General features: G+C 49.3%; 1 protein-coding gene across 9 annotated transcripts in view; it reads left to right on the forward strand.

The window, feature by feature from the left end:
* Positions 1–27,193, forward strand: part of PTPRS (protein tyrosine phosphatase receptor type S) — a 170,932-nt gene that overhangs the window by 131,608 nt on the left and 12,131 nt on the right. For all 9 annotated transcript variants that reach the window (XM_033136957.1, XM_033136960.1, XM_033136958.1 and 6 more), the window contains 8 exons: positions 9,219–9,316; positions 12,706–12,829; positions 16,185–16,360; positions 18,296–18,415; positions 18,626–18,780; positions 22,512–22,797; positions 24,512–24,690; positions 25,885–26,011. In XM_033136957.1, the coding sequence (XP_032992848.1) occupies positions 9,219–9,316; positions 12,706–12,829; positions 16,185–16,360; positions 18,296–18,415; positions 18,626–18,780; positions 22,512–22,797; positions 24,512–24,690; positions 25,885–26,011 (1,265 nt within the window). The remainder of the gene's footprint in view (positions 1–9,218; positions 9,317–12,705; positions 12,830–16,184; positions 16,361–18,295; positions 18,416–18,625; positions 18,781–22,511; positions 22,798–24,511; positions 24,691–25,884; positions 26,012–27,193) is intronic.

The raw sequence follows: 27,193 nt of genomic DNA on the forward strand, positions 1-27,193 counted from the left end.
GTTTTACAGTTCTCGAAACAAAAGGGCCTTTTGCAAAACGGTCGAAATGGCGACTGGATCAGTGTGTTGCGTTTCGCTGCAGCCCTGCGCATGAGCTTCGCGGAAGTAAGCCCCGTTGAGTTCAATGGGATTTACTCCTATGGGACTGCAGCCTGTGGGTTGTATCCACCTTGAATTCTACTCGAGAGTAGACCCACTAGGTTGTACCCAGCGACAGCCCCATTGAAATGAATTTTTTTTTGGTCCATTAATCTCAGTGCGCAACCACTGACGTTGGAGCCGGCGCGTGGTGGAAATCAGCGGGCCTAAAAAATTCATTTCCTCGGTTTGCACCTAACCAAATCCTACTCTGAGTAAACCCACGAGCATTAATGGACACTGCTGACTTACGACTTGGGCCGCGGTCCTAACCTCACTTCCGTTGGGGTTATTGGGCGTCTTCATGAGCAGACGGGGTTGCAGCCCTACTCAGAGTAGATCCATTGCAGTTAAAGGTCTTGGCTAACTTAGGTTCAATGGGTTTACTCTTGAGTGGAACGCAGTTGGGTGCAACCCTCCCATGTGTTTATCGGCATAGCAGTTTGCATTTACAGGTGAAACTCGAAAAATTTGAATATCGTGGAAAAGTCCATTTATGTAAGCAATTGTTTTCATTAGCTACTGGAGTTGAATATATGAGATAGACTCATGACATGCAAAGCGAGATATGTCAAGCCTTTGCTTGTTATAATTGTGATGATTATGGCATACAGCTGATGAAAACCCCAAAGTTGAGATTGTTAATTTGGGGTTCTCATCAGCTGTACGCCACAATCATCACAACAAAATAAAAAAAATTCTTTCCAGTAGCACCTTAGAGACCAACTAAGTTTGTTCTTGGTATGAGCTTTCTTGTGCATGCACACTTCTTCAGATATGGCAGACCAACACGGCTACCCACCTGTAACTATAATCATCACAATTATAACAAATAAAGGCTTGACATACCTCGCTTTGCATGTCATGAGTCTATCTCACAGATTAGTTTCACCTTTTAAGTTGAATCACTGAAAGAAACGAACCTTTCCACGATACTCTAATTTTTCGAGTTTCACCTGTATATATTGCCCCCACCTGTATGCCAGCTCGGAGAATTCAGGGCCACCTTCGAAGGGCCAGCACAGCCAGCTGTTTCTCCGAGTGTCTTTTGTGCGTGGAAGTGGGGTTGAGCAAAGTGGGGAGGGGGCGTCCCTCCCCCTGCATCTCCTCCCCACCTTGGGAGGGGACATTAGGTTTCCTGTTAGGGATTGCAACCCCCCGGGCTGAGAAAATATTGCCCGCCCCCCTGATGTATAGGAAATACGTTAGGTGCCACTCCCCATCTTAGAAGCAGAGACAACGTTCGTCATCTCCAGGCATCCTGAGAACTGTTGTTTACCCCCCCTCCCAGCGCCCTGTGCAAACTATAGTTCCCAGCCTTCTTTGTGGGGTGTGTGTGCACGCATGTGCTTTAAATGTGGGTGTCTTTTAAGAAAGGAACCCTGAACTGGCATTCAAGCAAAAAAACAACAACCCACGACCATTAACTCCTCAGCTGGAACCCAGCTGCAGAAGAATTTCCAGGAGATTTTAATCCTCTCCGGAGCCCAGCGTTTTTTTTACTCAGCTGCTTTTTGCTTTTAGTTTGAAGGAGCAAGCGGCAACAGCAGGTCTCTCCTGTCGAGCTGCAATTACTTCAACGGCGGCAGGGGAGGCCTGTGGTCTGTGCAGCAGATGTTTGGACGATTTCGTCCGTCAAATGATCCGGCTCATAGAAAGAGTGAAAGGGGGGGGCGGGTGGAGAGAGATAGAAGCTTGAATTCTTTGCAATAACAAGATTAAGGAGATTTTCAAGGGATTTGAAACTCTAGATGAGAACTCTCTCCCCTAAGATCTCTCTCTTTCAAAGCCAGAAAAGTATGGCCTCGGTCAACAGCTTGATTTCCCGGAAAGCTGCTTTGACTTTGAGCAAAACGTGGGGTTTGCAGGGGGCGGGGGGGGGGGGCAGAGAGAGAAGGGAGGGGCGGCCTCTCCCTCCCTTGCACCAAAATGCAGAAAGTACGGTAGTACGAGAAACAGATAGATGGTTAAAGCCAGATTCATGCAACCATAGCAACCCTTGGGAGGGTGGGGGCTGTTACCGGAATCAAGAGGATGTTTCTGAAACTCTCGTGAATGGGGAGAATCGTAGGATTGTAGCGTTGGAAGGGACCCAAGGGTCATCTAGTCCAACCCCCTGCGATGCAGGTGTTTCTGCTAGATCGCCCAGGAGTGGTGGCCATCCAACCTCTGCTTAAAAACCTCCAAGGAAGGAAAGTCCACCACCATCTGAAGGAAGTCCGTTCTACTGTCGAATGGCTCTTAATTATCAGAATATTCTCCCTAATTTTGAGTCAGAATCTCCTTTCTCGCAATTTAATCCATTGATTCGGGTCCTGTCCTCCGGAACAGGTGATAACAAGCTGGCTCTATCTTCCATGGGATAGTCGTTCAGATTTTTGAAGCTGGCTATCGTATCTCCTCTCAGTCTCCTCTTTTCCAAGCTGAACATATCCAGCTCCTTCAACCGTTCCTCATCAGGCTTGGTTTCCGGAGCCTTGATCACCTTGGCCGCCCTGCTCCGCACACCTTCCAGCTTGCCAATAACCTTCTCAAATTGTGCTGACCAGAACTGGACACATAATCCAGGGTGTCTTCTGACCAAGGCACAATAGAGAGGGAATATTACTTCCCCTGATCTGAACGCTAAGCTTGAAAATATACCCACCTCAAGCTTTGCACAGGGTTCCGGAAGTCAGCCTTCTCTGAGCTGGGCTAATTCTGTTGCATCTCCTCATCAGGAGTGCAAGATAACTCACCTGCAGGGAGCCCGAAGAGAAAGAGGTATGCTCGTGGTAATGAATCATTCAGAGATGCAGTGGGCACCCTCCTCTGTGGATGAGTACTTTTTTTTTGACTCACAGAGGCCTTCTATTATTTAACTTGCTCCTTTCCCATGGGAAGTAAACACAATTTGTATTTGGGGGGTGGTTACTGGCCTCTTTCATTCATAGGTGTCCAGTTAAATCCCCAAACCCCAGGAATTTCAAGATTTTTTAAGTAGGTTTTTTTTGCAATGCACTTTAACCAGGGTTAAAGAAGGAGAATAGTTGGGTTAGAGGTTTCAGGAAGGAGTCTGCATAGGCCTTTTTGGGGGACATTGATGAAGTCCAAAGGTCTGGCTGGAAACTAATTGAGGCAGGAAAAGTATTTACCTAGTTAAGCTGCCCTTTCAGGTCTACAGAGGTATCTGCTGGGTTTCAGCGGTTATCAACTGCTGTTCTCCTGTGTATTTTCTGGCTCCCAATAGCCCAGGTTTGCCTTCTGCACCTCTGAAGGGTGGGAGAGGGGAGCAGAGAGACCCCCTTTCTCGATCTCCAGCCCTTCCACGTGTTACAGTCTTTCTTCCTTGCCGGGTTTGGTGAATAAGAAAGCCTAACTTTTTGCAAAAGCACACTGTAAAACTGGTGAATACAGCACTAGCTTTTGCCATCTTTGTCCCCAAGTTCTCAGGTTGTTTTGTTGCTATGCTGCCGCTGCTGCCTGATGCCGCTTTTAACCATGCAACACCCAACAGGGCTCGAAATTCTCCATGGCTCCCCATCATCTCCCCCACCTCTCCCTTTCCTGTTCCCAAGTCACAGCGGTGGTTTCTCAGAAGGAGGAATGAACTTCCCATGGTTCCCAACTCACTTCCCATGGTTCCCAACCCACTTCCCATGGTTCCCAACTCACTTTCCATGGTTCCCAACCCACTTCCCATGGTTCCCAACTCACTTCCCATGGTTCCCAACTCACTTCCCATGGTTCCCAACTCACTTCCCATGGCTCTCAATACCTTTGGAATTTGACAGGCAGAGCTGATGATCCATTGTATGCACATACAAGCCCAAAATATACCGTATTTTTTGCTCCATAAGACGCACTTTTTTCCTCCTAAAAAGTAAGGGAAAATATCTGTGCGTCTTATGGAGCGAATGGTGGTCCCTGGAGCTGAATTGTCCAGGGGCCAAAAGCAGATTGTGCTTTTTATTTTACAAAGAGGAAAGGGAGTGTTGAAAGGACCGCTCAGCAGCTGATCAGCAAAGAGATCGGGAGAGAGATAAGAGTCCCGGCTCCTTTTCAGCCCCGCCCTCTTGCCACGCCCTCCTTTGTTGAATGTGCTGCAGAGGGAGGTTGGTTGTTTCCCCAGGACATGTGACTGGCTGATTAGATTATCTGACTGGAAACAGTAGAAATAGCTCCCTTAAGATTTTTCAGAAATGTGAGTTAAACCCCATAAAAATGGGGCTTTTCCTCTTTGCTTTTCCCCCTTTGCAAAAGGAGCTTTGCTTTTCCCCCTTTGCAAAAAAAGCTGCAAAACCTTTAGCTGATCCTTTAAAAAAAAGGCCTTTTGCCTTTGCAAAAACAGCTGCAAAACTTTTAGCTGGTCCTCAAAAAAGCCAGGGCTTTTCCCCTTGCAAAAAAGCTGCAAAACATTTAGCTGATCCTCAAAAACACACACACACACACAAACCCAGGGCTTTTAGAGGAGGAAAACCAGAAAAATATTTTTTTTCCTTGTTTCCTCCTCTAAAAATGAGGTGCGCCCTATGGTCCGGTGCGTCCTATGGAGCGAAAAATACGGTATTTTGTCCCATCTAGGCAACTGTAATAATAATAATAATAATAATAATAATAATAATAATAATAATAATAATAATAATAATAATAAATTATTTATACCACGCCCACCTGGCTGGGTTTCCCCAACCACTCTGTGCGGCTCCCAACAGAATATTAAAATACAGTAGTCCGTCAAACATTAAAAGCTTCCCTAAACAGGGCTGCCTTCAGACGTCTTCTAAAAGTCTGGTTGTTGTTTTCCTCTTTGACATCTGGTGGGAGGGCGTTCCACAGGGCAGGTGCCCTCTGCCTGGTTCCCTGTAACCTCACTTCTTACAGTGAGGGAACCGCCAGAAGGCCCTCAGTGCTGGACCTCAGTGTCCGGGCAGAACGATGGGGGTGGAGACGCTCCTTCAGGTATACTGGGCTGAGGCCGTTTAGGGCTTTCAAGGTCAGCACCAATACTTTGAATTGTGCTCGGAAACGTACTGGGAGCAAATGTAAGTCTTTCAAGACCAGTGTTATGTGGTCTCGGCGGCTGCTCCCAGTCACCAGTCTAGCTGCTGCATTCTGGATTAGTTGCAGTTTCCGGGTCACCTTCAAAGGTAGCCCCACGTAGAGCACATTGCAGTAGTCCAAGCGGGAGATAACTAGAGCATGCACCACTCTGGCGAGACAGTCCACGGGCAGGGAGGGTCTCATCCTGCGTACCAGATGGAGCTGGGAGACAGCCGCCCTGGATACAGAATTGACCTGCATCTCCATGGACAGATGTGAGTCCAAAATGACTCCCAGGCTGCGCACCTGGTCCTTGTGTCTGCCATAAGTTATCATGGTTAGGGAGAAAGGGATGGGACTCCTTGCGACCTGATTTGCTAGCTTACTTCCTGCAAGGAGCTTTTTTACATAAGGCGAATATTTAGAACCAAAACACACAGCTCATCTGCGACTGTCTGTTGTAGTAGAGTCCAGAAATCTGCCCCCCTCCCCTTTCTGAATAAAGTGTAGAATTTCTCTAAGATGACAGTCCGATTCGTCCTTTCGTGGAAGTAAGTGCCGCTCAAGTCACTACTGAGTAAGCATGCATGAAATTGGGCAGTAACTGATTTATGCCACAGCGTTTTCTAGGCAGTAATCTACTTCTCTGAATCTATGCATTGTCATAAGACGGTTCCACGATGAATCAGCTTAATTAATGTGAACGTTTTCCTTAGCGGAGCTGATTCTGCATCCTCACATTCCTTCCACAAATTAAAGCAGCGTGGAATCTTTAAAAAAATGTAATAAAATACTATTTCCACACCCACACCCACACACACCGCTTTTTCTGTTTCTCCTTGCAATTCCACGCATCGTTCTCATGCACCGACTCCCCTGTAGCCTTAATCATATTGAAATTCCGTTTGCAGGGGCTGGTTTAACACACACACACACACACACACACACACACTAGCTGCAGATTTGAGAGAGAAATAATAATAATAATAATAATAATAATAATAATAATAATAATAATACATTTTTATTTATACCCCGCCCTTCCCAGCCAAGAACCGGGCTGAGGGCGGCTAACACTAATTAAAATCACAGTAAAAACATAAACACAAATCAATTTAAAATAAGAGATTAAAATACAAATTTAAAATTCAATATTAAAACTGCAGTCTCATTTTCAAATAACCCACCAATAAAAGAATGAAGCATAAATATCAAACAGAAACCAACCCAAAGGCCAGGTGGAACAGCTCCGTCTTGCAGGCCCTGCGGAAAGATGCCAGATCCCGCAGGGCCCTGGTCTCTTGTGACAGATCGTTCCACCAAGTCGGGGCCAGTACTGAGAAGGCCCTGGCCCTAGTTGAAGCCAACCTAGCATCCTTGTGGATCGGGACCTCCAACAAATTATTATTCGAGGACCTTAAGGTCCTACACGGGACATACCAGGAGAGGCGGTCCCTTAGGTACGAAGGAAAGATCCTGTGGATCTCATAACGAAACAGCTAGCAGAGCTGGTAAAGGGTACAAGGTTTGGGGGGGGACGGGACAGTTGCCCAGTTTCAAAAGGAGGAATGAGTTCTGTCCCGTGATGCCTTTGCCCAGCAAAGTTAGAATCCTAGAATCCTAGAGTTGGAAGAGACCCCAAGGGCCATCCAGTCCAACCCCCTGCCAAGCAGGAAACACCATCCAAGCATTCCTGACAGATGGCTGTCAAGCCTCCGCTGAAAGACCTCCAAAGAAGGAGACTCCACCACACTCCTTGGCAGCAAATCCCACTGTCCAACAGCTCTCACTGTCAGGAAGTTCTTCCTAATGTTCAGGTGGGATCTTCTTTCTTGTAGTTTGAATCCATTGCCCCGTGTCCGCTTCTCCGGAGCAGCAGAAAACAACCTTTCTCCCTCCTCTGTATGACTTAGACACGTGAGGACGGGCTGAAGTCTTTCAGGTTAAGCAAAGGCACTCTGAAACACAGGCATTTGTCAAGCAGAGGATGAATGTTGGAAGATTCCTGACAAGACAACAGGAAGGACTTTTTCAGGTTAAACTGAGGAACTACCTCCTGCAGGAGACAGCAATGGCCACCTGTTTTGAAGCAGTGGCTTTAAAGGAGAGAGAGATTTATTCATAAATGGGAGGGCTATTGCCGACTGATGGCTCTGCTTTGCCCCCCCAGTTCTACTGGGGAGAAGGATCCCAAACTGCTGCTATTAAAAACAAAAGAAACCTGCAGCAGAATTAGAGATCTGGGAATAGTTTCATTGGGCAGCTCCTGCCCTCCTTTCGAGGGGAACTGCACCAAACCACCAAGGGTGTTTCCTTCCTCCAGATCTGCAAAGATTTGAGAGAATCTTTGATTTGCAAAGATTTGAGAGAAGATCTGCGGTCTCTTTAGCCAAAACACCCTCTCCAATAATAAAGAAGCCTGACTTTTTTAATTAAAAAAAAAAATCCTATGCGAGAAAGAAACGGAGAGCATTTCCAAAATTCTGTAGAAGTGGTTTGCAGCCAACTGTTCAGAATAGACCCATTGAAATTAATGGATATCAGTCACAGCCGTTAATTTCAATGGGTTTGCTCTGAGTAGGACTTAGCATTGGTTTCAACCAAGTGACCTTTTCCATAAACATCGGGGGGGTTTTTTGGAAGTGGAGAAATCTTGCCACTTTGGAGGGGGCCCTCCCACCACCACCACCACCCAGTGCAGTAGAACATTTCTCCCCCTCCCCAGGCGATAAGATTGCAAACAACTACATCCTGCATTTTATAGCATTGTTCTCAGGAAACCTCTGGTATTAGCTGGGGGGGGGCAAGCTTTCACGAGACCAATTTATCCCCAAATGATGGGTAGAAAGGAGCCTCTCGGCGACTCAGTAATGGGCTCTTCCAGGAAGATAAATGAATGTTAGGTGTTATTAGGGGAGGGTGCTGTGACACCCCCCCCCTCCGAACATTTAAACGACACCCCATCCTCCTTAATTACATTGTAGGCTGGGAGATACCCCTGGAGATTTAGCGCCGGCCAGCATGGGCAATACTGAGCTCAGTGACTCAGTGCAAGGTAGTTTCTCTCTATAGAATATATGAACGAGTCTGTCGTCAGGCTGCCCGAAACCATGCAGAGCTGCTGCCTGCCGGTACAGGCCAGGTGTTGCCTGAGTGGTGCCCCCACCCAGATGTTGTAGCCAAAGCAACCACCTCCGGGGGGGGCACCACCCCAGGCTACCTCTGGCCGCCTGCTGCAGCCGCTTCCTTTAGCTTCACGGCAAGACAAAGCCACGCTGGCCTCTTACCTTTTGGGAGACCTCTGCTTTTCCTCCTCCGTTTCCAGCACCACCACCCCAGACGCATCGCACTCTCCTCATTTCACTGGCCAACTCAACCATACATCTCCCCCCCCCCTCTTTTTGAAACCTCTGTGCGGTGTGTCTTGTTTTTATATGGGTTTCTATATATATTAGTATTATTTATCATTGCAACAACCCTCTTTGCACTTGACACATCGTTTGTTTGGTGTGTAGGCACTGGCGTGTTGCCGACTTCGTTTTCTTTTTCTTTTTTTGGGGGGGGGGGCCTTCCTTCCTTCCTTCCTTCCACCCGACACCACCCTCCCTTCGCGACGTCACCATTTGGGATCTCTGCAATGTGCCTGCTGTCGGAATTTTTTTTCTGTTCTCGTTTGCTCCTTTGTTAGCTCGTCTCTCTTTATAAAAACGAAGCTGGGGGGGATTCTCTCCCCTCCCTCCCGATTTATCGATAAATGTCGAGAACGGGGCCATCCCGGGGAAAGGACTCTCTCTTCATTCCCCTCTCCCAAGTTTCCAAGGACACAATTTCGAGCCCTCACAGCTCCCACCCCCACCCCTCGCACTCCTTTCTAACCCCCCTTTCATTGCAGTTTTTTGTTTTCGAAAATTAAAATTAAAAAAAAACCTGAATTGTATGTTTGCTACGGAACGGTGTTGTTTTTTTTTGTATTTTTTAACTGAAGGCCACTTTTCCCTCCCACTTCCCTCCTCCCCCCCCCACAACCTATCCCACCCCCCCCACCCCGCCTCCAATAGGTATGCTGAGCCACCCACCCATCCCAATTTCGGAGCTGGCAGACCACACGGAGCACCTGAAGGCCAACGACAACCTGAAGCTCTCTCAGGAGTACGAGGTACAAAGGAGCATTATGGGTTGGCAGCGGATTGGGGTGGGGGGGAAACGCATCGTAGATGGGGTGGAGGATGGGGCTATGTGTTAATGAGGGACGCGGCCTGAAATTGCAGCCCTCCGCTCCGTAACGGCAAGACCAGGAACTGGGGGTGTTTGTGGAACCTCTGCATGTTTCTTAAACGCTTAGCTCTGGAGCATCCAGAACAACTCTTGCGTTCTTCCTATGGCTCTTCTCTGGACTGGCCCTAGGAGCCCATCCTCAGGCATCAATTCACCTCCGTCCTGTCTGATTGGCTCCGATCAGATCAAAGGGCGAACCTCTTACTGGCTGAAAAGCGCCACCTTCGTGCTGATTGGGCAGCTCTAAGATGCGGGTGGCGCTGTGGTCTAAACCACAGAGCCTAGTGCTTGCCGATCAGAAGGTCGGCGGTTTGAATCCCCGCAGTGACGGGGTGAGCTCCCGTTGCTCGGTCCCTGCTCCTGCCCACCTAGCAGTTCGAAAGCACGTCAAAGTGCAAGTAGATAAATAGGTACCACTCCGGCGGTAAGGTAAACGGTGTTTCTGTGCGCTGCTCTGCTTCACCAGAAGCGGCTTAGTCGTGCTGGCCACATGACCCGGAAGCTGTACACCGGCTCCCTCGGCCGATAAAGCAAGATGCGTGCCGCAACCCCAGAGTTGTCCACGACTGGACCTAACGGCTCTGGGGTTGCGGCGCTCATCTCGTGTTACTGGCCGAGGGAGCCGGCGTACAGCTTCCGGGTCATGTGGCCAGCATGACAAAGCCGCTTCTGGCGAACCAGAGCAGTGCACGGAAACGCCGTTTACCTTCCCGCCAGAGCGGTACCTATTCATCTACTTGCACTATGATGTGCTTTCAAACTGCTAGGTGGGTAGGACCTGGGACCGAACAACGGGAGCTCACTCTGTCGCGGGGATTCGAACCGCCAACCTTCTGATCAGCAAGCCCTAGTCTCTGTGGTTTAACCCACAGCAACATTTTTTTAATACACTGAAGTAAAAGAAATGCTTAATCTAAGAAGGAACAGTTTAATCTAAGAAGGAAAGTTTCCAACATCTCCTCCCACCCTAGTTGTCTCCCTCTGACCATGCCGTGCTGCAGGAATAGTAACGGGACTTCGCCCCCTCCCCGATCCTGGGTAGCTACACCACTGCATGCATCTGCCAACAGGAGTTTCTGCGTAGGGGGTGAGAAAAGCCAGCCAAACCGAGGATTTGCAAAAAGCGGGGAATGGTCCCGGGGTAAGAGGGACTGAGAATTGGACCTTAATGGCGCCAGGAGGGGCGCCGAGATGAGCGATGGCAGAAGCCCGCCCGCAGGTTGGCAGAGGAGGAGGCAGGTGGTTGGATTCATTCTCCGACAACTAAAAAAATTGCTAGGAACCGAAAGTCTTTTGGCTGCAGGCTCCAAGCTGTTGTTGGTTTTTTTTGCACAGTGTATGAATTGCTAATCGCTGGGAAGATGATGGGAAGAGATCCTTGGCGCTCTGCTGGGATCTTTCCTAACCCACCTCGGCAATCGGGCAAGGCAAGCAAGCATAGAGAAGCCTAATGTGCTCTCTCTCTCTCTCTCTGCCAATTCTTCCCTCCCACTGCCCACCCCCCTGCCGGCAGATAATCTGCATAATGTAATATTGGCGCTTTTCCAGGGCAGCCTTCCTCCTGAGCTGTGGATCTGGAGATACTTTAAAACACACACACACACACAGCACACCTAATGAAAGAAATGCGGAGGCGGAAGATGGGAGAGGGACTGTGGTTGCGGAGGCAGGTTTGGAGCTGCTCAGAAGATAAGGAGAGTCTTGCTATAGAACAGGTCAATGGCCCATTTAGTCCAGCGTCCTATTGGTTGCATTTATATTGCCCATTCCCCTCCAAGGAGCTCAAGGTAACATGCACAATCGTCGTCTTCTTCTGCTCCTCATTCAATCCCCTGCACAACAACCCTCCTGCAAGGTAGGTCAGACTCAGGGCCATCTTACCCATAGGCGCTAGGGGTGCGGGGCACCCGGATGCCGGGCTCTCAGGGGCACCAGGCTGAGAATCCGGGGTCAGAGAGTTTCCGGGGAAGGGCCCGCCAATCGGTCGGAGTGTCACGGCAGGCTCTTCTGCTGCGGGCGGCTCTGTGCCGCGAGTTCGGGGGAGAGCGAGCCAGCGAGGTGCTGAGGCGGCCGGGCGGCCAGCTCCGCACTGCACGCCTGGGACTGGTGTAGGGCCATGGAGAGGCCCGCCCAGCGCACACTGCTTACACCACGAGGCGCCCGGCTGGTTTGTTGCGCTCGACAACTCTGGCTATGCTTAAGACAGCCCTGGTTAGGCTGAGAGGCAACGGCTGCCCCCTCCCCAGGCCGCACACAGTGAGGTCCCTAGCAGGGGCGTAGCTAGCCAAGCGGCACTCATGGGGGCGGGGCGTCGCTCCGTGCACATGACGCATGCGCACGGAGCGACGCCTCCGCCCGGGCCAGCTGGCCTGCCCCTCTCCCGCTGTGCTCCGTCCCGGGGAAAGGAGAGAGGTTGGGCCAGCGAGGGGGGTGCCATTCCCCTCGCTGGCCCGCCCCTCTTTCAGCGGCTTTTTTCGCCACTGGCTGGAGGCGGGGATTGCGGGGGGCGGGGCTCTGCCCCGAGTGTCACCCCCTCCTCAGGGCGCTACGGGGGGAGCCCCCGCCCCCTCCACCCCCCTTGCTACGCCCGTGGTCCCCAGTGACGAGGGGAGCGTCTGTTAGCGTAGAGCTTCCAGCTCGTTGGGCTACAGCAGGAACGGGGGTGGCTTTTGCCTGGTATTGTTGTTGTTATTATTATTCCGCCTTCCTTCCGAAGAAAGAAAGAAAAAAGTAGAAAGGAGCACGTCAAAGGAGATTTGTGCAAATGTTTTTCCCTACCTTTGCGGGCGGATTACGGAGCCAGGTGATTCGCAAGGGATGGGAAGCAGGGGAGGGTGTTGTGGCCCTGCTCACTCGCCAGACACCGTTCTGGCCGTGATATATTTATTTATTCCATTTACATCCCACCTTTTCCTCCAAGATCAAGGTGTTCCCCTGCTCAATCAATCCCCACAACAACAACAACAACCCTGCAAAGTAGGGTTAGGCTGAGAGAGGCACCAACTAGCACCCAGCGAGCTTTTTCCGTGGCCAAGGTGGCAGGATTTGAACCCTGGTCTCTCCTAGGGCCTAGTCGTTGGAGTCTCTAACCACTGCACCACACCGGCTCCGAGTCGTCAGCGTCGGTTGCGCCTGTGAATTGTTTTCAGGTCGTGGTCCCTGGGAGGAAGGGAAGTCAGCCGCTCTTTAGCTTCCACTCTTATAGTTTGGAACAAAACGTGGGCTTCTCGCTGACGTTTCTCTTTTTTTTTTTTCCCCTCGCTCCTGCAGTCCATTGACCCGGGTCAGCAATTCACTTGGGAACACTCCAACCTCGAGGTCAACAAGCCGAAAAACCGCTATGCCAACGTGATCGCCTACGACCATTCCCGCGTCATTTTGCTGCCCATTGAAGGTACAGGCCACTTGGGTCGCAAGGGGAGGAGGGGCTGAGGTCTGATTTTTTCAAGTTTGGGGCATATTAAAGGTCTCCCAAGGAGGGAGAAACCAGCACCTTGCTAGGGAGTCCGTTCCACGGTGCAACGGCTCTTACCGTCAGAAAACGACACCGCATGATTGACAGTTGAGCGGGGCCGCCCACCTGTCGGAATCCCTCGCTTTGCAAGTTGTCGCACACTCCCCTTTTGAGCCCCCCAAGCTTAAAAGGGGAAGGCGTGCGGGGAGACCTGCAAAGGGCTCTGTGAGTGTCCTTCCACCTCTTTCCCCTTTAAGCCCTTGATTCCAGAAGCTTCAAATTGACTTGCATGAGAGCACTGGCCTACCTTACAGGGCTGTTCTCGGGACTGCAACCAGTCAGTGCGCACGAAACGCACACAAAATGCACTCCTTTCCTTACAGATCGATACGTGCCAGTATATTAAATCCGGTAATTCAGTCCATTGCTGATAAGCCAGTTGACCTACGACTTGCTTGGGTTCTCCAAGATGTGGACCCTTATATAACTCTACAGGTTGCTAGATTCCTAACAGCCGTCGTCTCGCACAAGAGACAAAGTGGGATGTTAGCCGGTTACTGATAATTAGATATGTTTTTCAAAAATAGAATTAGACATTGGTTTTAGTTTTGGGTGCCTAAATTTCAACCTTAATTCTTTTTAGATATGTTTTATCGAAGTGATAATATTGGTCCCTGTGAGTTGTGTTAATATATTGGGTTGTCGTTTTATTTGATTTTATCTGATTTTTGATTGACTGCTTGTTTTGTATTGTATGATTGTATTGTATGATGGGCGCAAATGCCGAATAAACATCTATCTTAACGCACACGAAAGCAGCATCCATAGGTTATGCACCCAATTTATCGGGAAATTATCCGGGGAAAAGAAACGGAGAATTTGCGGGTCTTCCAAGCTGCTTGTTGGGATTCTAACTCCCAGCGGCTCCAGTGGCAAGCGTGACTAATGGTCAGGTGTGGCGGGCATTGAGAGTTCAGCAACAACTGCAGAGAAGGGGGCACAGGTTCTGCCTTCCCTGCATTGGAAGGACACTGCCTGTGCGTTTCTTCGGCCCGAAAACCCTCCAGCCCTTTTGGTTTCCGATGCTTCCCAGCTGCGATTCCTGCATAGAAGGAGTGGCCCTTCGGGTGCCTTCCAGTCTCTACATTTCTATGACAGCTCTTCTCGCCGTGAAACCCTCCTGGGCTTCACATCTGCAGAGAGGGGGGAGAGAAGGAGAGAGAGAATGATGCTTGCTTGCAGCTCTCCAATCTCCCACCCGAAATCCCATCAAAACGCTCACGGGATTCTGCACCACCCAGCGCCCTCACGGCCACCTATCCTTGCTCCTCGCCTGGGTCAGTGAAATTACCACCCTCCGCCACCTCTCGGGGGGCAGGGAAAAGCAATTGGCCGAGGGTTAAAGCATCAGCCCTCCACTGACCCCGTACAGGAGCCAGGAAAGGGGATTAGCGATCCGTTTTGCACACAGGGACTTTCCTCCCACCTCCGAAAGCTCCTGTATCGAGTTAAAACCTCGCAAAGAACCTTAAACCAGGAGCCGGCGGCTTTCTTGTAAGCGGGTCGCGGCAGATTCCCCGGACACCCAAAGGGCGATGTTCCTTCTCTGCCACCACCGGTAATTTCTTTGAACTGTGTATGTGTATATAAATTGGGGGGGGGCGGCCTGCAGCGGCAGGAGAAGGCGCGGCAGCCGCCATCGCCACCTGGTTCATGGATTAGTGCCTCCGCTCTCCCTTCCAGCGAGGATCCCTGCCGTCTGCTAACTTCGGGAAGCGGAGCAGCGTGGCGGCTCTGACCTGACATACTTTTAAATTAAAAGGAGCGCTTGGGAGAGGAGGGAGGACGCCCACGCATAACAGGACCGTGTAATTAAAAGGGGGTCACGGTCGCTAATTTCAAAGCCGCGCTGCTTCCATCTGTGGCCCCGATAGGAATTTCAGCGAGGGTTCCCCTTCTTTCTCTCTCCATCTCTCTCTCTCTCCTCCTGCCACCGCTGCAACGCTTAAGCCGTTTCTCACGAAAGCGAAGGAGGGAATTCAGGCTGATGAAGGCTTTCAGTCGGATGCAGTGGGACGCCTTTGGCAATCCAGAGTTCCCAAACGACAGCTTCCGTCAGCCACAGCAGACGTGGTCCCTTCGGCCAGTGCCGATGGGAGTCGTCGTCCAGCAAAATCTCGGTCTTAGCCCCTTGGCTGCCCAGGGCGGGACAGAGACTCCCAAAGCCGCCACCCGGCGGCGACACCCCTTTGTGCCACGGCTGCTCGTGCCTGCGTGAGCAGCCGCTGCACAAAGGGGGGCCGGGAGGCGGATTTGGGAGTCTCTGCGGGCTGCAAAGACTCCCGAATCCGCCGCCCGGGCTCCCTTGGCGGAGCGCAAGTCGGGGCAGGGAGAGGGACGGGCCAGCGTGGAGGGGTGTCCCTCCTCGCTGGCCCGCCCCTCTCCATGCCCCAGCTCCGCAAGCCAGCCAGCAGCGGAGCTCGGCATAGAGGCAAGGGGAGGGCCAGCGAGGAGGGGGTGGCACTGCACCTCGCTGGCCCGCCCCTTGCCTCCATGCCGAGCTCCGCCGCTGGAAGGGGGGGACTATTTTCGGCGCTGCAGGGATGGCCAGTGCGGGGGGGGTGACACCCCTCCTCGCTGGCCGCCCCTGCGGCTCCACCCCGGCAGTGCCAAAAGTAGCCTAAAAAGAAAAAATAAAAAGCCCAGGGGGCAGGGCCGCCCCCGAAGTGTCACCCCCAGCAGGGGCGCTGCCCGGGGCCCTCTGCCCCCCCCCTTGCTACGCCCCTGGGTGGAGATCCTGTGTCTATTCCTGCCCAAGTAAAGAACCAGATACTTGTCCCTTTTGAAATTCATTTTGTTAGTCATGGCCCACTTGTTACTTTTGGCCCAGCTGCCCAGTCTGTTAAGAACCTGGAGTTCTGTGTCCTGCTCCAGGCGCCGCAGTTTAAAATGATTATTGAGAAGCTGCAAAAGACGGCGAACCAAGCTGGGTATGTTCAGCCTGGATAATAGGAGAGCCATCTTCAAATATCTGAAGGGCTGTCACGTGGAGGATGGAACAAGCTTGTTTTCTGCTGCTCCGGAATCTGGGACCCCAACCAGCGGCTTCAAATTGCAAGAAAGGAATAACTTTATTATTATTCCCTGGAAGGAAGGATTTGCTCAGTGCAAAGTTTGTATGTTGTGCTTTGTTTGTTGTTGTTGTTGTTGTTGTTGTTTTTAAAAATGCAATAAATATTTTTTTAAAAAGGATTTGCTCAGTGCAGCTGTTTGGTTTCTGACTGTTCCGATGCAGGAATCGTGGGCAGCGACTACATTAACTCCAACTACATCGACGGCTACCGTAAGCAAAATGCGTACATCGCTACGCAGGGGCCCCTTCCGGAGACTTTCGGGGACTTCTGGAGGATGGTGTGGGAACAGCGCTCGGCCACGGTGGTGATGATGACCAAACTGGAGGAGAAATCGCGGGTGAGCAAAACGAACACACCTTTCCGGTGGGGAAAGGGACAACCGCTTGGGCTGCGGCGTCTAATCCAGTGGTTCGTTGTTTACCGAGTTTTTGCCACACCGTTTCCCTCCAAAGCACCTCGAGGTCTGGTGCAAATGGTCCTTCTCCCCCTCCTCTTTTAATCCCCAACAACAACCCTGCGAGGTAAGGTAAAAGGTAAAGGTACCCCTGACAGTAAGGTCCAGTCGCGGACCACTCTGGGGTAACGCAACAAAGTTTGTGCAGTTATCTGTGTTCTATCAAAATAACCAGAAAAAAGGAAGTAGTTTTCCTTCATTTGAATGTAGCCAGTGAGCATGAGTGTTTAGAGAGCCAGTCAGGTGTTAGGTAAAGGTAAAGGGACCCCTGACCATTAGGTCCAGTTGTGTCTGACTCTGGGGTTGCGGTGCTCATCTCGCATTACTAGCCAAGGGAGCCGGCGTACAGCTTCCGGGTCATGTGGCCAGCAGGACTAAGCCGCTTCTGGCGAACCAGAGCAGCGCACGGAAACGCCGTTTACCTTCCCGCCGGAGCGGTACCTATTTATCTACTTGCACTTTTGACGTGCTTTCGAATTGCTGGGTTGGCAGGAGCAGGGACCGAGCAACGGGAGCTCACTCCGTCATTGCGGGGATTCAAACCGCCGACCTTCTGATCGGCAAGCCCTAGGCTCTAGACCACAGTGCCACCCGCGTCCCTTTCACCCTGTGAGGTAGGCAGGCCCCTCAAAATAACCCAGGGAGCTCTCATGACTGAGTGGGGGATTTGAACCCTGGTCTCCCAGGGAGTTCTTGCCCCAGAGGGGAGGTGATCTTCTGTGGCTATGAGCTCCAAACCTCACAGGAGGTAGGATGACCTGGGGGGGGGCACTAAGAGGCATGGGGAGAGGCGGGGGATGTGTCAGAGGTATAAATGACTTCCAGATTTTGAAAAGCTGGTACCCCCCTGGATCAGGTTCATCAGTTTCCTTTAATTAAGCTCACGTTTTAATTGGGTTTTGAGTAAATGCGCGTCTGTTTTGAGCTGTATTGTGTTATTATCTTCCTGGGTGGGTCATTATTCTGAATAAGGGTAGGGGGCACCAGGGGGGTGAGCTTATGAAACCAAGGAGGCAGGTGGCCCGAAAAAGAGTTTCAAACTAGTGATCTAATGGATTAAGAACAGTTCAATCAGCTTAAAAGGTGATCACGATAAACTAGATAGCAGATCTTGATTTTTGAGTTTATTTTTTAAAACAAGTACTTTTTTTAAGAAAACAAATAAGCTGCAAATGCGCCCCCCCCCCCAAAAAAAAGACAGGTGTGGAATCTGGAGCAAAAACCTCAGAATCTGGTTCTGGGGTTCTGGAGTTCAGCTTCCTTGAAAAACCCTCACGTGTTTAGTTCAAGTTTCTAGTCCTTATGGCCTTGAAAATACACTTTGAAAATGTGAGAGCTATGCATACAGAGGCTGGCTGAATGAGAATTCCTCCACATGGACGGCTCAGTGCTCAGAGAGTCGCGTTTCAACCAATTCGCAGTGTCCAGTTTCGTATTTATTTACTGCATTTCCATCCTACCTTGCCCTTCTTCTTTGCTTCTAATGAGCTCAAGGAGGCAATTTAATCCCCCAAAATCCCTCATTTAATCCCCACAACAACCCTGCCATGTAGGTTAGGCAGAGAAAGAGGCAGTGCCGGGTCCTCAAAGTTCATCCATTCAGCTTCATGGCTGAGTGGGGATTCGAACCTTTGTCTCTCCCAGGTCCTAGTCCGACACCCAGTAACCACTGTGCTGACCACACGGATGCACAGACAGATTTGAGATGGTGCCGCCACTTTCCAAAGAGCCACTAGCTTGAAGCTAGATAATAATAATAATAATAATAATAATAATAATAATAATAATAATAATAAATAATGTATTATTTCCTTCCAGATAAAGTGTGACCAGTACTGGCCAGGCCGGGGCACTGAGACGTACGGAATGATCCAAGTCACCTTGCTGGATACAATCGAGCTGGCCACGTTCTGCGTCCGAACCTTCTCGCTTCACAAGGTAAGAGGTGCGAGAACCAGAAGCAAGGGGTGGATTTCCTTCCCCGTTCCAAAACGCGGCTTGGCTTGCTTGCGTGGAGACGCCTATGCCTTGCGGAGGCCCCCTTTGTGCCGTGGGTTGCCATGTTGCTCTGCGCATTGGCTCTGCTTCAACTCATGCTGTCGTCTCTCCTCTCCCCCCTCCTCTCCACCCCCCCCAAACCTACCACAGAACGGCTCCAGCGAGAAACGAGAAGTCCGGCAGTTCCAGTTCACGGCCTGGCCAGATCACGGTGTCCCCGAGTACCCGACCCCGTTCCTGGCCTTCCTCAGGAGAGTGAAAACCTGCAACCCACCCGATGCAGGGCCCATTGTTGTGCACTGCAGGTGTGTGTGTGTATGTGATTGTGTGTGTGTGATATTGTGTGTGTGTGTGATTGTGTGTGTGTGTGTGTGTGTGTGTGTGTGAGAGAGAGAGAGAGAGAGAGATTGTGTGTGTGTGTGATTGTGTGTGTGTGTGTGAGTGTGTGTGTGTGTGTGTGTGAGAGAGAGAGAGAGAGATTGTGTGTGTGTGTGATTGTGTGTGTGTGTGATTGTGTGTGTGTGTGTGAGAGAGAGAGAGAGAAAGAGAGAGAGAGATTGTGTGTGTGTGTGATTGTGTGTGTGTGTGATTGTGTGTGTGTGTTTAATTGAATTTATCTCCCACCTTTCCTCCCCCAATTTCCCAGGCAACCAAACAAAGTTACACAATTTTCATTGTTATTCCTTGTTAAATTCATTGGGTGCTTCACACACCCCAAAGATCTCTCAAAGCAACACACAACGAACTGCCCTGATATCTTCGGATGAAGGGCAGTGTATCAATCTCATAAATAATAAGAGTAATAATATATGGACAAACAGAAAAGACTTAAAATAGAAGACAAAGAAAACTCTAAAACATTTTTAAAAGATAGGATTAAAGCATTCTACCTGGTCAGGGTTTTTTTGGGGGGGGGGTGGAACGAGGCATAAACCACCGTCATAAACAGTTAAAGCGTTTTTTTGTTCGGTCCCTGCTCCTGCCCACCTAGCAGTTCGAAAGCACGTCAAAGTGCAAGTAGATAAATAGGTACCGCTCTGGCAGGAAGGTAAACGGCGTTTCCGTGCGTTGCTCTGGTTCGCCAGAAGCAGCCTAGTCATGCTGGCCACATGACCTGGAAAAATTGTCTGTGGACAAATGCTAGCTCCCTCAACCAGTAAAGCGAGATGAGCGCCGCAACCCCAGAGTCGTTTGCTACGGGACTTAACTGTCAGGGGTCCTTTACCTTTAATATTACATTTTAATATTCATGTTGCGTTTTAATTCTTGCAACAGCTTTAAGGTGCAGGGCTGGTTAATAATAATAATAATAATAATAATAGTAATAATGCAATACCGTGTCTATTGGGGGGGTGCATGCAAACGTATGTTTATCGGGGGAAATTCACACTGGTGGGTTTTCATTTCACCTGGAATACTGTGTCCAGTTCTGGGCACCCCACTTCAAGAAGGATACGGACAAGCTGGAACGTGTCCAGAGGACGGCAACCAAAATGGTCAAAGGCCTGGAAACGATGCCTTATGAGGAACGGCTTAGGGAGCTGGGTATGTTTAGCCTGGAGAAGAGAAGGTTAAGGGGTGACATGATAGCCATGTTCAAATATATCAAAGGATGTCATCTAGAGGAGGGAGAAAGGTTGTTTTCTGCTGCTCCAGAGAAGCGGACACGGGGCAATGGATTCAAACTACAAGAAAGAAGATTCCACCTAAACATTAGGAAGAACTTCCTGACAGTGAGAGCTGTTGGACAGTGGGATTTGCTGCCAAGGAGTGTGGTGGAGTCTCCTTCTTTGGAGGTCTTTAAGCGGAGGCTGGACAGCCATCTGTCAGGAATGCTTTGATGGTGTTTCCTTCTTGGCAGGGGGTTGGACTGGATGGCCCTTGGGGTCTCTTCCAACTCTATGATTCTATGTTTCATGAGGAATTGCAGGGTGTGTGTGAGGGGTTTCCAAATGGATGCGGAAATGTGCGGAAAGGAACATTTTAGGTTTGAAAAATGGGCAGTGTGGAGACGCAGAAATTGAGCCTCTAGATGCCGTGAGGAAAAGGTCGGGGGGTGGGGAGGGAGATTTACAAAACAATGGCTGGCGATGCATTGCAAAGCGCAAAGGCTGAGATTGCCTCGTTTCCACTTGCTTCCTCTTTTACGCATCACCTCAGATGACATGTGGTCCAATTTCTCATGAAACATAAGCCTTGTAGCACTTCGCTTATTTATGCAGGGTGCAGAGCCATTTCCTCCCCTCCCCTCTCCCTCTTCTGGTAAATGTAAGCGGAACAGACAGGGCTCTGCCCCCAAGGCGCTTACAGTTTGAGTTTCGTGGGCTTAACTGGGGTATAGAGCTGTTCCCGTCTAGAGGTCTGCGGCATTCAGCCACACAAATCATGATCCCTGCATTGCCCATGGGGTGCAGTATTTAAGGTTGTGGGGTTGAGAACGGTTCCTAGGGTCCTCTGGGATACGCCACATTCTTTAAATGCACAGCAGTCCGATCCATCGATTTCAGCAGGTCAGAGTAGCCCAGGCAACATCCACACCAGACAATTAATAATTTGTGTATTTAATTAAACCTCGTCCAGCGTCCGCCTCGTCGAGCGCCTGTTCCGTCTAACGTCCACAGCAAACCTGGAAGTACCGGAATGTGTTACTTCCGGGTTCGCCTCTTGCGCATGCGCAGAAGTGCTAAATCGCTCTTCGCACATGCGCAGGTTGCAAACCGCTCCGCGTGCGTGTGCAGGCGCGGTGTTTTGTCCAGCGTCCTTTTCGGCCAGAGACCGAGGCTCCGGAATGGATCCTGGTAGCAAAACAAGGTACTGTTGTACTAGATTTCTGTTCCGCTCTTCATCAAAAGATAACAGGATGGTTCATAAGATAAAAACACAAGATAATAGCACAAATAAATAGCAAAAACAGAAGCAACGAAACAGTTGTTGTTGCTGTTGTTGTTGTTGTTAAGAAGGGGGGGTCCAAACTGATCTGGAAATGTGTAGAAGGGAACATTTTAGGTTTGAAAAATGAGCAATGGGGAGAAACAGAAATTGAGAGGTTTGACCACCTCTAGATGCCCATGGAGGAAAGCACATTCAATGCACATGTGGCCAGCATGACTAAGCCGCTTCTGGCGAACCAGAGCAGCGCACGGAAACGCCGTTTACCTTCCCACCGGAGCGGTACCTATTTATCTCCTTGCACTTTGCCGTGTTTTCGAACTGCTAGGTGGGCAGGAGCAGGGACCGAGCAACGGGAGCTCACCCCGTCATTGCGGGGATTCGAACCGCCGACCTTCTGATCGGCAAGCCCTAGGCTCTGTGGTTTAACCCACAGCGCCACCCGCGTCCCTTTTGGGCTCCAACTTGGATGGGTTTAAAAGAGGGTTAGACAATTGCATGGAGGAGAGTCAGGCTCCACAGTTGGGGGTGGCGATGCTGCCTGGAGTTGCCTCGAGGCTGCAGGAGGAGAGAATTGCTCTTGTGTAGGGGTCAGCAAACCTTTTCAGCAGGGGGCCAGTCCACTGTCCCGCAGACCTTGTGGGGGGCCGGGCTATATTTTGGGGGGGAAATGAACAAATTCCTATGCCCCACAAATAACCCAGATATGCATTTTTAATAAAAGCACACATTCTACTCATGTAAAAACACGCTGATTCCTGGACGGTCCGCAGGCCTGATTGGGCCGCATCCGGCCCCTGGGCCTAAGTTTGCCTACCCATGTCTTATATCCTCAAGTTGTTGTTTTTTTAATCATTTTTATTAATTTTCCAATAAAAACAGCCAGTTAACATATCCATCAAATCATAGTAATCCAATCAAAAACAATAAAATAAAATAAAAAGCAACCAAATTCCTGCTTGGCAGGGGGTTGGACTGGATGGCCCTTGTGGTCTCTTCCAACTCTATGATTCTATGAAATTACAATCAAATTATTAAATTTTCAATTTTCAATTTATTAATTTTTTTCAATTCCAACTGATGCTCTTCTTCTACTACTAATAATTCCTTATATGTTGCCCAACCTTCTGTGTCCGCCTTCTTTCAGCGCTGGGGTCGGCCGCACGGGCTGCTTCATCGTGATCGACGCCATGCTGGAGAGGATAAAACACGAGAAGACGGTGGACATTTACGGCCACGTCACTCTCATGAGGTCTCAGAGAAATTACATGGTGCAGACAGAGGACCAGTACAGCTTCATACACGACTCCTTGCTGGAAGCCGTCGCCTGTGGGAACACAGAAGTCCCCGCCCGAAATCTGTACACCTACATTCAGAAGCTGGCACAGATAGAAGTCGGGGAGCACGTCACCGGCATGGAGCTCGAATTCAAGGTGAGCTGCAGCTCGGGATTCAAGGTGAGCTGCTTCCAGCGGCCGGCCTCCGTACCCAGGGATTTCAAGTAAACATTTGGAAGAAATTCCTGATTTTGGAAAAAAAATGAACAGATTCCTATGCCCCACATAGAGCCAGTGTGGTGTAGTGGTTAAGAGCGGTAGACTCGTAATCTGGTGAACCGGGTTCGCGTCTCCGCTCCTCCACATGCAGCTGCTGGGTGACCTTGGGCTAGTCACACTTCTCTGAAGTCTCTCAGCCCCACTCACCTCACAGAGTGTTTGTTGTGGGGGGAGGAAGGGGAAGGAGAATGTGAGCCGCTTTGAGACTCCTTCGGGTAGTGATAAAGCGGGATATCAAATCCAAACTCTCCTCCCATCTTAAACTAACACATTAAAGCACAAAACATTACATGGTTAAAATTTTTCATGCTCCCCCCTCTCTCACCGAGGGGAGCAGATATCCAAGCCCCCCTTCTCACAGGAGCACTTACAATGCCTTTTCAAATTTAACCAATTACGGTAACTTGCATAGATCATTACTTAGGCCTGGCCCTTTCCCTGGGCCAGACATTCTTACTTTTCTTAATTTCATCATCAATTGACTTCCTCTGATTTCCCCCCCCCCCCGGTTGAATTCAAAATCAAACCTAATTCCCAGTTTTCCAATTCATCCTCCATTCTACTTTACACACAATAACTTTCCTCCTTATCGCTTTTAAACATATTTATTCATCCGACTTAATTACTTATAATTTTAACTCAGCCTCGGCCTCTAAATACCTCTGAACTCTTCTAAGACCTTTATTAAAAATTTCAATATTCAAACAAATTTTATATAACTAAATTTTCCTCTTTTTTCCCTCCCTTTCCCTCCCTCAGGTCTCAAAAATTTGGCTAATAGTTATTAACATTTTCCATTACCACAATGTCCATATCCATCTGTCAAAACCATAAAAAAAGAGAAAACCATTTAAAAAAAGAGATGATGATGATGATAATAATAATAATAATAATAATAATAATAATAATAATAATAATAATAATAATAATAATAAAATTTTATTTATTCCCCGCCCTTCCCAGCCAAAAACCGGGCTCGGGGCGGCTACCACTAATTAAAATCACAGCAAAAAACATAAACACAATCAATTTAAAATAACAGATTAAAATACAAATTTTAAAATTCGATATTAAAACTGCAGTCTCGTTTTCAAATAACCCACCAATAAAAGAAAACAGCTCGTTTAAAGCCGTCTGAGTTGATAGACAGGTGGGTAGCCGTGTTGGTCTGCCATAGTCAAAACAAAATAGAAAATTCTTTTCTGTAACACCTTAGAGACCAACTGTGTTTGTTCTTGGTATGAGCTTTCGTGTGCATGCACACTTCTTCAGATACCTGAAGAAGTATCTGAAGAAGGTATCTGAAGAAGTGTGCATGCACACGAAAGCACATACCAAGAACAAACACAGTTGGTCTCTAAGGTGCTACTGGAAGGAATTTTCTATTTTGTTTTGAGTTGATAGCCGATTCTCTCTCTCCCCTGCGGAAGGAAGTTCCACAGTTTAACTCTGCGCTTGCGTGAAGAAGGGCTTTCCTTTTATCTGTCCTGAGGCCTTGGCATTGCTTTCCAGGCCAGGGCTGGCACAGCGTCATTCCTGGGTGGTTACCGCTTCCCCCCCCCCTTTCTCTCTCTCTCTCCCGCCACGCCAGAGACTCGCCAACTCCAAAGCCCACACCTCCCGGTTCATCAGCGCCAACCTCCCGTGCAACAAATTCAAGAACCGCCTTGTCAACATCATGCCATACGAGACCACGCGGGTCTGCCTGCAGCCTATCCGGGGAGTCGAGGGGTCCGACTACATCAACTCCAGCTTCATCGATGGGTACAGGTAAGAATCCTGCGCTGCGCAGCATGCCAAGAGCATCGCTGGATCCAAACCGGAGGGGCGATTTGGTCCAACCCTCCTCGTTTTCCAACACAGGGTTGATGGGCCTCCCCCCCTTCTTCCTTCAGAAATAGCTATGGGGGGAGAATAGAGCGGAGGAGGTTCGCTCCACCCCTAGAGACGCATCATTGACAGATCCTAGCGGTGGTTACTCGCAAGTAACGAGAAACTCCGGCATGTCTTTTTGTCAGGTTTATTGTGCAAAACTATTTACAGTGCGGAGCAAAACAAGTTCATGTCTCCCAGGACATTCTATAAAAGATCTCAAAAGTAGCTGTCTTAATACAAAGGAATTTCAGAAATAGACTGGAAAGAGAAGTGGCTGAATTGCAACTAATCACCAAACTTAAAACCATGGAGAAACCTGGTCTGAACAAAGACATTGGATTCTTATCTCATTATACATGACAAAGCTGTCTTTAGCCATCTCACCCCTTGCCTTTCCCTGCAAGACTAATTGCAGCCGTCAACAGGTTTTCCACACCTATCAGCCGATCACCCATTCCCACCACCCTTCTGAGTAATACCCCTCCCCACTCCCTCACTACATTTAAGGGTCTGGTGGCTTCTGTTTCAGTGTATCTGAAGAAGTGTGCATGCACACGAAAGCTCAAACAACAAACTTTATTTATTTGCATAGCCCACAGGCCGTTGCATCAAAAAAGACACATATTGCAGATACTGATAAAAACCATATATAAGCAATAAAATGAGCTGAATCGGGATTCGGCACAATTAGAACAAGAATAAATGAGATCTTAATTATGAGGGGGCACTGTTATTCAGCTGGCAGCCCTCAATTTCATGGCCCTCTCAACAAATCTGGCTACCTTCTCCGTTGTCTGGGTATTCTGGTCTGCCAGGAGGGGATTATAGGGGCAGAACTACCTAAATTGCACAGAAATTTATTCATGTAGGCTACTACAGCAGCAGGAATGCTACTTGCCCCAAAGTGGAAAGTGGGGTGGTTGTTGTTTTTTAAAAAAATAAAAGTTACTTTGAACATCCTTTTCAATTCATTGCATATCATTTCCCTGTAAGCTTTAACCTTACTTACAAGACCACCACATACGATAAAAAGGTCCTGTATGCAGATGCCCATTTTTAATGACGGGTGGCATTCTCTCTTCCTGGCAGGCAACAGAGAGCGTACATCGCCACGCAAGGTCCGCTGGCGGAGACCACAGAAGACTTCTGGCGGATGCTGTGGGAGAACAACTCCACCATTGTCGTGATGCTGACCAAACTACGAGAGATGGGGCGGGTGAGCCGAAGGAGGCGGGCTGGTGGCGGAGGTGGCGGCAAGGAGATGAGAGAATCTCCCCCCGCCATGCCCTGGGGTCTGTAGCTTGAAGCCCCCACCTGCACTGGACATTTAAAGCACCGTGCAGTTGTGTGCTTAGACCTTTTACCTTTCCCCAAAATAAATTCACACAGGAAACAGATACCGTATTTTTCCTCCTGAAAAGTAAGGGGAAATACTTGTGCGTCTTATGGAGCAAATGGTGGTCCCTGGAGCTGAATTGCCCAGGGGCCAAAAGCAGATTGTGCTTTTTATTTTACAAAGAGAAAAGGGGGTGTTGAAAGGACCCCGCTCAGCAGCTGATCAGCAAGAGATCGGGAGAGAGATAAGAGTCCCCGGCTCCCTTTCAGCCCCGCCCTCCTTTGTTGAATGTGCTGCAGAGGGAGGTTGTTTGTTTCCCCAGCAACATGTGACTGGCTGATTAGATTATCTGTCTGGAAACAGAAGAAACTGTTCCCTTTCCTTAAGATTTTTCAGAAATGTGAGTTGAACCCCATAAAAATGGGCCTTTTCCTCTTTGCTTTTCCCCATTTGCAAAAAAAGCTGCAAAACTTTTAGCTGATCCTCAAAAAAAACAGGGCTTTACCCTTTGCAAAAGCTGCAAAACTTTGAGCTGATCCTCAAAAAAAACAGGGCTTTACCCTTTGCAAAAAAGCTGCAAAACTTTTAGCTGATCCTCAAAAAACCAGGGCTTTTCCCTTTGCAAAAAAAGCTGTAAAACTTTTAGCTGATCCTAAAAAAAACAGGGCTTTTAGAGGAGGAAAACCAAAAAAATATTCTTTTACTGGTTTCCTCCTCTAAAAATGAGGTGCGCCCTATGGTCCAGTGTGCCCTATGGAGCGAAAAATACGGTAATTTGGTTTGGTTTTTGGCAGAATTTAGGCTTTATTGATTACAATCAAGTGAGTGGTTGCATAGGTTTTGGTTCGACTTATCTCCCTGCACCCTTGCAGGCAGCGCTGTCCCAGGGCCACGTTTGTGGGACAGACAAGGGTGAACACCAGGGACAGCTGCTGGGAGGAGCACCAAACAGCCGCCCTGATGTCCCCTGGACTCGGGCGCAAGCCGAACCCCTTTCGGGGAACGCCAAACCAGTGAGTCCCTGGATTCCTTTACTGGAATATCCTACATTTGCATAGGCGT

This window comes from Lacerta agilis, chromosome 18 (assembly GCF_009819535.1).
Source record: "Lacerta agilis isolate rLacAgi1 chromosome 18, rLacAgi1.pri, whole genome shotgun sequence".
Classification (NCBI taxonomy): domain Eukaryota; kingdom Metazoa; phylum Chordata; class Lepidosauria; order Squamata; family Lacertidae; genus Lacerta; species Lacerta agilis.